The 13,405-nt window shown below is 55.5% G+C and overlaps 1 protein-coding gene across 1 annotated transcript; it reads right to left on the reverse strand.

The window, feature by feature from the left end:
• Nucleotides 1–6,366: 6,366 nt before the first annotated feature.
• Nucleotides 6,367–10,557, reverse strand: SOX7 (SRY-box transcription factor 7). The gene is made up of 2 exons (XM_063423150.1): nt 10,275–10,557; nt 6,367–8,447 (listed from the first exon to the last, which is right to left on the reverse strand). The coding sequence occupies exons 1-2, from the start codon at nt 10,498–10,500 to the stop codon at nt 7,546–7,548; spliced, it is 1,128 nt and encodes a 375-aa protein (XP_063279220.1). The 5' UTR covers nt 10,501–10,557; the 3' UTR covers nt 6,367–7,545.
• Between the last annotated feature and the right edge of the window lie 2,848 nt (nt 10,558–13,405).

The following is a 13,405-nucleotide window of genomic DNA, read 5'->3' on the forward strand; positions in this document are numbered from 1 at the left end:
AGACACCCCAACAACCCCACCCTGGGAGCATTGTCCAAAGACTCCTGGAGCTCTGGCAGCCTTGGGAATGTCACCATTCCCTGGGGAGCCTCTTCAGTGCCCAAACACCCTCTGGAGGAGGAACCTTTTCCTGATACCCACCCTAAAAGGACACGTGAGACACGGATTCTGCTGAGAGTTCCACCAGACTGTGCTGAGGGCTGTGGAAAAGGAGACCAAGGGATGCTGCTTTCTCTGAGCCATGTGTCCTATGTCCTCTGTGTGTACACACACACACACACAAATATGTATAAAATCATAAAATGATTGGGTTGGGTTGGAAGAGACCTTAAAACTCATTCCACCCTCTGCCATGGGCAGGGACGCCTTCCACTAGACCAGCTTTCTCCCTTATATTTAATCTAAATCTACCCTCTTTTAGTTTAAAACAATTACACTTTATCCTATCATGACTGGCCTTGCTAAAAAGTTTGAACTAATTTTTCTTATATATATAGATATAAGTATCTCTTACACACACATATATATATGTATGTGTCATATTTCCTGTATGTGTATATTTTTATATTTATATACAGATGTATATCTATTTATCTATTTATGTATATTTATTTTTATATCTCTTTATATTTCTTTATATTTCTTTATATTTCTTTATATTTCTTTATATTTCTTTATATTGATATTGATATTGATATTGATATTGATACTGATATTGATATATTTCTATTTCTATTTCTATTTCTATTTCTATTTCTATTTCTATTTCTATTTCTATTTCTATTTCTATTTATATTTATATTTATATTTATATTTATATTTATATTTATATTTATATTTATATATTTGATAACTCCAGTGAATGAGAGTGGTAGAGTTGGGAGTACCCATCTTTCTTTTATAGATATATATAAATACATATATGTATATAGCATATATATGTGTGTGTGTGGTTTTTTTGATTGTTTGCTTTTTTTATCTAGAGTAAATATGAGGGGGAGAGTTGGAAAGGTCTGAGTGGTGTTAATCACAGCCATGTGAAGCCCTAGACAAGAAGTCTGACCCTGAGAGGAGAAAATCAAGTCGCTGGTCCCAGGTCAGGGGTGCAGAGGAGCCTCTTTTAAACTCAGGGTTTTGGCATCCTCCCTGAATTTTGGCCGTGGCCCAAACGGGCAGTGTGGAGACTCTTCCCTCAACAGGGAAGCAAATCCAGCCTTTCCCACTCCAACTTAATGAAAACAAAGCCCCCAAGCCGTGTTTTGCTTATCAAAACAAATAAAATGGGGTGGTGGTGGATGGGGATTTTTGGTGCCCCAGCTGCCCGGGGGTCGGTGGGATCCCTGGATCCCCGATCCCTCCCCGGGATGCCGGCAGGAGCAGCGGGATCGTGACTCAGCCCCGCATGAGGCGGTTTCCTTCCTGCACCGCCAGGCCTGGCCTTCTGATGTTTTGTTTGCTGTGGAGCTCTGAGGGCCGAGAGGGAGCTCCTGGAAATCAAAGGGAAAGAAAGAACAACATCTCGGGCTGGCTGAGGCGGGGTGCGGTGTCCTGGCTGGAGGGGACACCGGGGAATTCCGGGCGCTGATGGAAGAGGGGTGGGAGACTCTGGAGGAGGGCACAGGTCAGGGCTCCAGCACGAGGCTTCTTATCCCAAAATTCTCCCTGAAGGCAGCAGAGATCCCTGGATGCCCTTCAGCTGTCGGTGGGAGCCCTCATGGGCTCCTCAAGCTCCGAGGATGAAGGACAGGGCTTTTCCCTCTCTCCTTCCTTAGGTTGTCCTCCAGTCCTTTCTTGGATCCACTGGGTGGGGAATGGGACCTCCAGCAGTCCCTTTTGGATTGGGATGGGAGTGGGAGGCAGCTCAGCTCTCATTAATCACCCTGCGCAGGAGATTGCCAGATTTTGTCCAATTTCAAATTTCTCCCTGTTGATGCTGAAGACAAAACTCTTCATGAAAAGCTGTTCAGTGTCTGGACCCATCCAAACCAGGCAGCCACATCCAAACCCTCACCAGGAATGTCCTCAGTGCCCCTGTCTTGGGCCTGGGGCAGGACTTGAGGCCTGGGCATGGCTGTGCTGGGATCTGGGGTAATTCCAGTGGGAATGGTAATGCCTGAGGGCTGGGGGTCTTCCCTGTCCTAATCTCTTGACAAGTCTCAGTCTAGTGCAGGTGTCTGCACGTTCCTTCCATCATCCAGAGGTGGCCCTGGACACGTTGCAGCCCTCAGGCAGGGCACAGGCTCTGCCTTGAGCCTTGGGGGTGTTCCCAGATCGGTGTTAGGAGAGCACAGCTACAATCCAAAGAGGAGGCTCTGCCCAGCACTGGATTCTACTTGTTCATTGCAAAAAATACGGAGAAAATCCGTGTTTTCCTCATTCCCTCCAAATCCACTGCACAACTTCTGCCCTCCTCCCCAGCCAGCTGGGCTGCCAGACCCAGCTCTGCCACTGTCCTCCCTCTGCCAGCATCTCTGACTCCCGGGATGACAGAGGTGAGGATAACCCTGACCTCCAGCCGTGGCTGGCCTTGGCTCTGGCCTCGAAGGGTCTCACCTGAAGGATGAGGAGAAATCCCAGCTGGGGGCTGGATCTGCTCCAGGTGGGCACCAGGGGTGCTGGGTTTGGCCGAGGTCACCCCGGACTGATGCTGACCCTGATCCCACAGTGCTGAGCCTGCACTCTCCACCCTTGGGCTTTTCTCCCTGGATCCATCCTGCCTTTGCCTGGGCACATTCCCACACAGCCCCAGCGAGCAGGGAGAGACCCCAGCCTGTCCAGAGCCCTCCTCGCCCCATTCCCAGCATTTATCCCGCCGCACGTAGCCCTGGGGGAGCCAGAGGATTGTACACAGAGGGAGAAGCTATTTTTCCTTGACATAAACATCCAAGCCTTTCCTCGGCCCCTTCTCTTGAAACGTGGAGGTAGGACCTGGACTCATAACATCCGGCAGGAGGGGTTGGCCTTATCTGCCAGGAAACACTCAGCTCCGGATACATCCTCCCCTGCTCCCGGCACCCCGAGCAGCTCCCATTGGCAGTGCTGGGCAGGAAACCACTCAGCAGCTTGTCTCATTCCCTCCTCTGGAGAGACGGCAGGGAGGGCCTGATCCTGCCCTCCCCGCCGTGGGGCGCAGCGGGGATGGGAGTCAGGGGTAAAGAAAGGGATGGAGGGGGAAGGAGAGCAAAAAGGGGGCAAAAGGGGGTTTGGGATGTGGGGAGTTGGTCATGTTGAGAGCCTCTCTAGGCTCTGTCATTGCTTTGCAGGGTGAGCTCAGTCCGGTCATCTCACCTTCTCTGCCTCTACTTCCCCCAGCTGGTTCTGCTTTGAAAAATCAGGGAAAATGGATGTGTCCCAGCTGATTTCGTCGCAGAATCCAGATCTCTCACATGGGGCAGGGACCCCTGGTGCTAAAGGCAGCACAAGCACTCAGTCCTGTTCAAATTCTGGGGAAGAGACAGGTCACATCCCATCCCTTTCCTTATTTTGGAAAAAGGGCGGGAGGGAAGGAAGAATTATCTCTGTTTTCCAGACAGGGAAACTGAGGCATGGAACATCCACGTGGCTGTTTGTCACCAGGGCCCACCCCTGCCCAGTGGCACTGGGACAAGCAGAGAGAGGACAGAGAGGAGTCTCCACCTGCTCAAGGGATGCAAAGGAAATCCCCCAGGGCATGACACACATGGGAGCTCCTGGCCAGCCCGAATTCCATCTGTCTGGGAAGGGGGAAGGTGACTTCATCCCTGCTCCCAATGCCCAGCACCACAACCTGCCCAGAAGGGGCCGAGGAGGGGCCAAGGCCACTGGACACCAGGGGCAGAGGTCACCCTGGTCACCTCATGGCAAGGAGATACCCCTGTCCTGGCCCAAGCTGACACCCCGAGCAGGAGCCCAACTGTGGTGTGAGGCCGCTTTATCCCTTCCTGCAGCCCTGATTTGATTTTCCTGCTGGTTCCCAGGCTGGGGACAGCAGGCCACAAACCACAAGGCTCGTCAGCATGCACAGAGACAGCCATGGGCTCCTGGATTTGGGATGGGGAGGGAGGAGGAACGTGCCCAGGACTGATGCAGAACGAGTCCTGCTTGGGGTGGAGACCCCCCATCATCCATAAACGGCGATGGCCAGCAGTTTATCACATGGATGTCCACTTTCCAAGCAAAACCACTCCTTCCCACCTCTGCCAGCCACTTATTCTCCATCTGCTCCCTGCAGCAACGCTCTACATCCCAAAAATTTGCTGTGGGTAGAGGGGATTGAGACAACATCTCATTTCCCATCTCACCAGAGAAGCAGCGGGTGGTTCTGCTCCTGAATTTCATCTGGGCTGCAGTGTCCTGGGGGTGGGAGCCGGCTGCTCCCGGCGCTGGGCGTGTGCCCGGATCCGGCCGTGGCTCCCAGGGAGCCGCACCTCGCCTTGGCTGCGGCTCCCAACGCCCTCGGGGGGCCCCGGCTCCCGGTTGGGGCCTGTAGCTGTTCCTGGCGTGCAGAGAGCACAGGGACAAGCTCCCACCTCTCCTCACGTGGCTCCGGGTTGAGCAAGTGGGGACAGGCTTGGCTGGCGGGGATCTCCGCTCATCCCGGCACGACGGGGCTCCTCAGGGATGGGGTGCCTGGAGAAACCCCTTTCCCTGGGGAAATCAGGCTCTGGGAGCTGCCTGGGGGCTCTTGGAGAGGGGTTTGTTTCCACCAGCCCTGCATGGGATGAAAGCAAGGAGGGAAAAGGCTCATGGGGTGGTGCAGTTGATCCCATCGTTGCTCAGAGCATGGGAATAAGGAGAAGGAGCAGTAGGAGCAGCCAGGTCCTGGAGAAAGGGTCCTCTAGGGTGGGAATGTGACATCCCGGATCTGGCTGGTGGCAATACCCAGAGCTGAATTTCTGGGAGGGGGTTGGAACAGCTGAGCCTCCCCCCAAGGCAGTTTCACTGTTCTGAGCTGCCTCTCTGGCCTGGGGCACCACAGGGATTGCAGGGAGAGATGGAGAAGGGAAAAGCAGGACTCCTCCAGCCCCACTCCTGCTCCTGGCATGGTCCCACGTGAGTCAGCACTGCTGGGCAGAGAGGCCAAACAGGAATCTGGCACCTCCCTCCCTCCAGCTCCAAAATCCTCTTGGAAGTGTCACATTTGGGCTGAGGCACCCCAGTCAGGGAGCCACCACAGACAAGAGTCACATTTGGGCTGGCAGGACTCCCAAAGGTATCCATTCCTTTCCCCCTAAAAACAAGAGGCCGAGGGCGAGTTGGGATGCCTGAGAGCTGGAAGAGGGAAGAGGCAGGATGGGAGAGCTGAATCCAGGGGATACAAGTGGGGGATGGAGGAGCACAGGACAGGACCGTGCTGGTGCCTCCCCAAATACTCACACAGCCTCCACCTTCTGGGGTCTGTGGGTCAAAGATGTCATTTATGGGAGACAAGCCACCCTGAGGGACAGGATAGGGTTGGATGACCTCTGAAGACCCCTCCCAGCCCCCACACAGAGGTGGCATCACAAAGTGCATTAGGAAACGTGCTCCTCCAATTTTTGGGGCCAAGCAGGAGGACCCAGCCTGGGAGGACACTGCCTTGGGAGGTGTTTACCCTGCCTTGGATCTCCAGAGGTCCCTTCCAGCCCTAGCAACTCTGGGATTCTCTGTGCATGGCTTGACCTCAAGGCCACCAGGAACACAGCCTGATTTAATGTCTGGCAAGAGCAGGCTGTGATGTTTTTCCACGGACAACAACATGGATTAAGCTTTACTCTTTGCTGGGCAGGCCTGAAGACCATCACTCAACATCACCTTCATGTGGCTCCCCAAATTTGACCCCCACACATTTCTGAGGCCTCACTGCCTAAATCTGCACCTGAAACAAGGACCCTTTTCAAGGTCCCCACACTGTGGAGAACCTTAAAAGTTGAGTCAACCCAAACTGTGAAAGAAAAGAGAGCCTTAAATGTGACTAAAACCCACGCTCCAGGCACTGACACTCACTCCATAAATTGCCAACATCGTCTGTGCTCACCAAGACACCAAAGGCAAAGCTCTTGACTCGACTGTAATATGGAAAGAGGATTACAAAGATCACCTCTGAGAGGTGGCAAAAACAGGATCAAGGCCAGCACAGTGACCCCCGAGCCCCAGACACTCCATGAAAAGCGAGGGTAAGCACACATCACTCCCTGAGTCTGTTTGTTAGAAAGCAATCCACATTTTGTAAAGATAACCACAGATCTTTGTTTTATTTATAAAAAAAATGGAAGTAGAAAAATTTGGCTGAAAATACCAACAACAACGATGACAACAAAAATATAAAAAAATAGCACTTGCACGGGAAATGTTTCTGTTTTGAAAACTGTTGTCAATAGCGACAGCAATTTAAATCATCGAACAATCATCGTATAAAAACATATTTATTTAAATTAAATATTTTATGCAAACTCGTATCTACACTCATTCAAAATGCATAGAGTCACACAGAAGAGATGGAATGTATTAGCTTAAAACTTTCGGGTTTTTCTTTTTTAAGTTTTCTTTGCAATTATTATTAATACATTTTGGGGACTGAAACCAGGAAATCATAACCACGTTACTAACTAATCATTACCAAGTGCCATACAGTAAACACTAAGATTAATCATGTCATATAACTGATTTAAAATAAAGCTTCATCTTTATGGAAAGGAAGAGAACTCGAGCAATACAAAATCCGAGGTGGGGGGGGTGAGGAATAATGGAAGGAATAAATCAATGTACAGCTTTATTACAAGCAATAAAACGCCAGAGTTAGGAGAGGCATTGGGCACTGTGGCTCCAAACACGGAGCCTTCCCCTTCAAAGGATGTTCGATTAAAAAAGTGTCTGCTACATCATCACCTCTTGACCAAAACGTTCATCCCAGGACCTGCTCCCAGGGGTGGATGCCGGCCGGATCCTGCATTTCCAAGCCCTGATCTTACCCCACTCCAGAACAGGCTCAGCGCCCCTGGGGCTGGCTACCCTTCTCCTGGCTGGTGTCCCATCCCCTCTGGGGTTTCCCAAGGGATGAAGCCCCCAATCCACGCTCTGGGGCAGGGGATGGGGGCTTTAATCCCTGTTGGAATGGCCAGGCAGGTCAGGGTGGCTGCAGCAGCGCCGCCACCAGAACCCAGGAACAGCTCGTAGACCTTCAGCAAAATCTCCCCTTCTCCCATCCCTGCCTTTCCCCCTTCCAGGGGGAATTCTGACCTGACGTTTGCGGGGTGCTGCCGCACTCCTGGCTCCAAAGCAGAGCTGGGGACGCCCCAAAATGAGAGGCAGCCTTCCTGTGCTCCCGGGAGCATCCCTGCTTTGGAAGAGGGACCTGGCCAAAGGGCTTTGGTGTCGGGAAGTGCCCGCTGGCCACAGAGCAGAGCACCCCAGGCTTTGCACGGTGGTGACCCAACAACACAAATCCTTTACCTACAGCACCAAGGAGACTCCGGGGCCCCGCGGTTCGGTGACCCTGAGGGGCCGCGGGCGGTGTCCCCAGGGAGCAGCGCCTCGGAACAGTGTCGGGTCCTTCCTCGGCCGCTCCAGGCGGCCCCGGCTGCGCTCCTACGAGACGCTGTAGTTATTGTAGTAGGTGGCCGTGGCGTCGGCCAGGACGGAGATGAGGCTGTTCTCGGAGCCGTGGGAGCTGCCGGACGCCGGGCCGTGCCCGCCGGCCAAGGCCCCGCCGTGGTGGTCACCGTGGCCGGGGTTGTTGAGATACTGGTCGAACTCGTCGCGGTCCATCTCCCCCAGCAGCTCCGCTTGGCTCAGCTGGTCCAAGGTGTCGAAGCCGTGGTGGTCGGGCGGCGGGGAGAGCTGGCCCAGGTGGGCATGGAGGCCGGGAGGGGGCAGGGAGGGGAAGGCGGGTGTGTAGTAGCTGGGAGGAGGAGGAGGAGGAGGAAGGGCAGGGCAGCTGGAGGCCGGGGGGATCATGCAGGTGGCCGGCTGCGGCATGGGGCTGAGCGGGTGGTGGCCGCACGGCAGCGAGCCGCCCGCGTACTCCGGGGAGAAGGCGGCACCGGCGAGGTGGGAGCGGTGGTGCTCCTCGGGGCAGGGCGAGGAGAAGAAGCTCTGCTCGGGGTCTATGGCATCCAGGGGGGACATCTCCGGCGGCGTGGGCAGCCCGTAGGGGTAGGTGTCCACGCTGGCGCTGCTGCCGCTGCCCGGAGCCTCTCGGTACCCCCGCACGGGCGGCAGCCCCGGGCGGGGCGGGTACTCACCCGGGCCCCCCTTGTCCCCCCCGGCCCGGCTGCAGGTCCGCTTTTCCGGCACAGAGTTCTGGTCCCGCGTCAGGCTGCCCAGCAGAAAGCCGGGATCCACCCGCTTCCCGATGCGCTTGACCTGCTTCTTCCGACGGGGCCGGTACTTGTAGTTGGGATAGTCTTGCATGTGCTTCACCCGCAGCCGCTCGGCCTCCTCCACGTAGGGACGCTTCTGCGACAGGCTCAGCGCCTTCCAGGACTTCCCTGAAACGGAGGAGACGCTCCCTTAGCACCCGCAGCCTCCCGATTATCCCACCTGGCACACGCAGAGGGCACATCCCAAAAACCCCACGGGGGGATGTGGCAGCAGCGGGTGGGAGAAGGGGGGAACTGAGGCTGCTGTAGGGTCTGTGACTCCTTCATCCCAAGTCCCCACACGAGGTGGGTTTAGGGTTAGTAAATAAATCCAGGCAGATGAATTCTCCCAGCTCCATGGGCTGGGACAGGGAGCCTGGCTGTGGAGCAGGGCCAGGACGTGGTGTCCTTTAAGGTGTCCCAGCCTGTGCCCTGCCAGGACTTGCACCAGGGCACAAGGAGACCTGGGCACTGTGACAGCTGGTCTGGATGGTGGAAGGTGTCCCTGCCCATGGCAGGGGCATGGATTAGATGGTCTTTAAGGTTCCTTCCAACCCAAACCATTCCACAATTCTCTAATTCTATGACCTCACTCCTCCCTGTTTGAGATAAAGTGTCCCCAAGACACGGGACAGAAAAGCAGCATTGGGCAGGGGGGGTTATTCCACGGTGAGAATGTCCCAGGCTGCTCCTCAGGGTAAGGGCGAGAAATGAGGATACAGATCAAAGCCTTTGATGCCTTCCCATGGCCTGAGACAGCAGAAATAACACTAATAAGCTGAGATGCTGCATGGCAAAGCAGCAAGGAGAAAACCCAAACCACCAAAGAAAACACCACAGAACTGTCCAGGGAAACACAAACTTTGGATAAGAGGTTGAGCAGCAAAGCTGTGTTGCAATTTGGGCAGCTCTTTCTCAGGCTGTCTGGGCTGATCATTTTGGTTTGCCCTCTTGGTTTCACATCAAAATGGGGATTGGGAGAAGGGGAGAAACAGTGGATGGGGAGGGGGAAACAAATGTGTGCTCAAAATGGGTTGTGATCCCCCCAAAATAACAGCAGAAATACACACACACACTCCAGCCACATCATACTGGGACAAAGTGGGACAGCAAAGACAGGCCAGGAAAATTGGGGGTCCCTCCTGCAGAGGGTGGCAGGGTGCCTGTCCCCTGGGATGCAGGACACCCTGAGGAGTGGCTGCACACCCGGAGGGTGGGACAGTTCTGGGGTGAGCACCCGTGAGTGACGGGGTGGGTGCACGATGCTGCTCCCGTGGGGGTGCAGAACTCCATCAGGTTTTGCAGCCCCAGGGTGCTGCACCCGGGCTGGCTTTGCACCCCAAAAACGACCAGGTAGCTGTAGGGGTGCCCTCCTGTTGCGTGGCAGACCGGGTCCCCACCCGGGCAGGGTTGGCATCCCCAGGGATGGCCAATCCAGGGCGCTGGATCTGGATGGGATTTGCACGCCGGTTTGACCGGGTGGGTGCAGGGTGCCCATCCCGGGGTGCTGGATCAGAACGGGATTTGCATCCCAGGAACGGCCGGAGAGTGCCTGGATCCCCACCCCAATGCACTGAATCCGGACGGGGTTTTCACTCCGGGGACCGCAGGTGGTGCCCGGGGACCGAGCCCTGGATCCCAGCGGGGTGTGCATCCCACGGCCGGGTGGGTGCGTGGGTGCCTCCCCCGGGCCACTGGATCCGCCAGGATTTGCACCCCCGGGAATGCCCTGGTGGACTCACGGGTACCGAACCCGGACAAGGTTTGCACCCGCAGGGATCTCCGGTGGGTGCCCCCGGGCACTGAATCCCGGCAGGATTTGCACCTGGATGGGTGGGTGGGTGCCCGGGTGCTCTCCCCGGGGCACCAGATCCGGGCAGGGTTTGCACCCCGGGGGATGCCCGGGTGGGTCCCCGACCTCGCCCCCCCAAACCCCGCGCCCACCGCGCTCCTCACCGAGCATCTTGCTGAGCTCCGCGTTGTGCAGGTCGGGGTTCTGCACCGCCAGCCGCTTCCTCTCGTCCTTCGCCCACACCATGAACGCGTTCATCGGCCGGCGGATGCGGCTCTCGGAGCCCTTCTCTCCCTGCGACCCTCGCGGGGGTGGCCCTGGGGACAGCCCCTCGCCCGCGTCCCCCTCCAGCCGCTCCGGCCAGGGGAATGTGCCGAGCAGCGCAGCCATGGCCCCCCGGCCCCCCCGCCCCGCCGCGCTGCCCTCGGGGTCCCCGCGCAGTCCCAGCCTCCCGCCCGGCCTCTCCCGTATTTATGAGCTCCTTGGAAAAAGCCTCCTCCAATGACACCGAAGGGACTCGCTGCTCCTCCTTGTTTGCAAACTCCTCAGCCCCGGCTGGGATGGTGCTGCGAGAAAACTTCTCCCCCACCCTCTGCGCGGCACCCCCCGGGGGAGCAGCACCCCCAACACCTCCCTTTCTCCTTCCCACCCCCCGCTCCCCCTCTTTTATTATTATTTTTCCTTATTTTGCCCGCTGAAAGGGAGTGAGGAGAGAGCTAGAGATGTCCCGCCCCCGAACAGCCCCGCTGCACCCCGCACCTCAGAGACCTGCAAACTTTGAAGGCTGGGGGGTAACACAGAGAGAGGAGATAAAGGCACTGCAAACTTGGAAAGAAAAGGAAAGTGGCACCGAATGAAGATCCCACTGGGGTGAAAAACGCCCCTCCCCAGGCTTTGACAAGCTGCAGGAACCCTCTTTGCCAAGGGAAATCAAGGCACGGATCCCACAGGCGGGGACACCTTTTCCTCACTTCTTTAACCACCAGCCCAGGCTGTGCTTGGCCCACGCCATGTGGGTTTTCACCCCACATTTGGGGTCTCCTTGTATGGGGACATGATCAACCTGCTGGCGGGTGCTTGTCCAGCCTGGTCGGACCCCTAAGGGAGCTTTTAGGGGAAAACAAGGCAGGGATAGGGCCGGACACAGCTCAAAGAGGTTGAACATCCTCAGTTGGTCTGCCCATCCCTGGACACTGGGACACAAAGGATCTTTTCCTCACTCCTGCTTTTTACGGAGTGCTGCCCCATCCCAAAAAAGGCTGGATGGGATGGAAGCCCCGAAGCCACACAATGGTGCTCCCCACTAACCCCAGCTGGCTGTTCCCAAGGATGGCAAAGCCATCCAAGCAGCATTCCTCTCACTGGGACAAAGGACTTCCACCAGCAAGGTGATGGCCCCGAAAATCCCCTCCTGGCCGCCCTTTCCCGGCTCATCCCTGCAGCCCGCCCCGGGGAATGCATTTGGTGGCTGGATCCCTTTATGATTTTGACCCGTGGGGCTGCAGGGCTGAGCTGTGGCCGAGCGTGGGTTCCCTCTCCACGCTCCAGAGGAGCGGGACGGGGGTGCAGGATGGGCAGGGGCTCCCCAGGGCTGGCCGAGGCTGACCCCAAGGCAGGGGGAAAACCCCGGCAGAGGATCGCAGGCCGGGGAGCTCGGGCAGGTTTCCCACGTGCCTGGGTGTTCCTATTGACTCTTGTCAGATTAGGAGTGATGGAGAGAGCTCATGTAAATGCGAGCCGGGCAGGATCCGCCTGGGCTTCCTGGTCTCTCCCTTCCCTCTCTTCCCAGGAGCGGGATGGCTCTGGTTTCTTGTGGATCGCAGCGATTTTGGGGTCAGGAGAGCTGGAATCTGCCAACTTCGCTCGCAGCAGAAGCACCAAGTGCCCTCCCTGAGCTTTTCCTCGGGACCGAACTAAAATGCTGCGGAAGCAACAACATTTTCCAAAGGAACTGATTAAATCTATTAAGCTATTTACAAGTGGGCTCCATCAGAGCTGCGTTATCTGGGAATACAACAGGAAGGCAACTTCTCTTAAATCTAAAAGGCGCAGGAGATTTCCTGGTCTCGGGACAGATTTATAAACCCTTTCCACACACAGACACACAAAAGGAGGAGCTGCCTTTTATCTGGGGTTTGGAGCCGGGCACGCTCCTGGGGACAGCTTGTTCTGTCCCAGCAGCTCCAGATCTCTCCCCGAATCCTGTCTCACACCTTGGAGTGCCGGGATGGGGCAGGGAGGGAGGATGCCAAACTCTCCACCCGGCCCTGCACAGCTCTCCCCGGGTGCATTTTGCAGGCTGCAAGAATTTGGAACATCCTTAATTTTGTTTAGTTCCCTTTAGGAAGGGTGGAAGTGCCCTGAAATAAAGGCTGTCCAGGGTTGCAAGGTTTTATTTTGAATTGGGTGGTACTTTGGGTATGGTGAATATGTTGCATGGCTCACTGTTACTTTTTAACCCTCAGGATGCTCAGGACCTGGATATCATTAATATAAAATCATCTATGTCGAGGCCCGGGAGGCCAGGAATTTTTAGTAGTAGCAGCAAAATTTCCCTTCCTGGGAAAAGAGATGGATGAATTCCACTTGATCCCTTTTACAGGACTGCTTCCACCTTGCCCAGTGGTTCCACATTTTGCAGGATGGGTGGAAAGGTTTGGGAGAGGATAAAATCCTGAGCAAGGACAGGACCTGCACCCACCTCCTGCCTCTGCTGCCGAAGCCTGGAAGCTCTCGGAGCACCTCTCTGGGTGTTCCTCATCCTCATTATTCCCTCCACATCCTGGGAGTAACATTTGACCTCCCAAAGGTATCACAGGGGTCAACTCGTGGCTTTTCAGAACCTCCTGAGACACAATCTGGGGCTCCTGTGTGGTTACAGCACAAAGAAATCCAGCAGAATATTCCTCGTTTGGATTTCCTCCCTTCCCAGGGCCCCCACGCAGAATTTTAAGTGCAAACACTGCTACTATTATTAATAACCACTTTTTTTCCCCCTCCCCTTCTCCCCCTTCTCCTGCAGCACCTGGCATTCTGATGGCATTAGTAAGGAGGGTTTCATTCTGCACCCTGCCTAAAATGCTGGTCAAACCTGTCCTGTCGGAAGCTCCCACGTTACATAAAGGAGGCTGGGGCCATGTGAAAATGCCACCTCTTAATTGCCACCGGATCGGGGTAATTAGTCTGGAAAAACCTCGGGATTACCTTTTTTTTTTTTTTTTTTTTTTTTTTTTGTGTGTGTGTGTGCTCACCTTCCCCGCTCTGCAGCGAGGCTTCACCTGTATCTGGGGCACAG

The sequence above is a fragment of the Prinia subflava genome, chromosome 2 (assembly GCF_021018805.1).
Source record: "Prinia subflava isolate CZ2003 ecotype Zambia chromosome 2, Cam_Psub_1.2, whole genome shotgun sequence".
Lineage (NCBI taxonomy): Eukaryota > Metazoa > Chordata > Aves > Passeriformes > Cisticolidae > Prinia > Prinia subflava.

Excerpts from the sequence above, each read along its gene's own strand:
- SOX7 (XM_063423150.1), bottom strand. The coding sequence starts at position 10,500 with ATGGCTGCGCTGCTCGGCACATTCCCCTGGCCGGAGCGGCTGGAGGGG. Across the intron at positions 8,448-10,274 it reads GGAGCTCAGCAAGATGCTCG|GGAAGTCCTGGAAGGCGCTG; the intron begins GTGAGGAGCGCG and ends CCTCCGTTTCAG.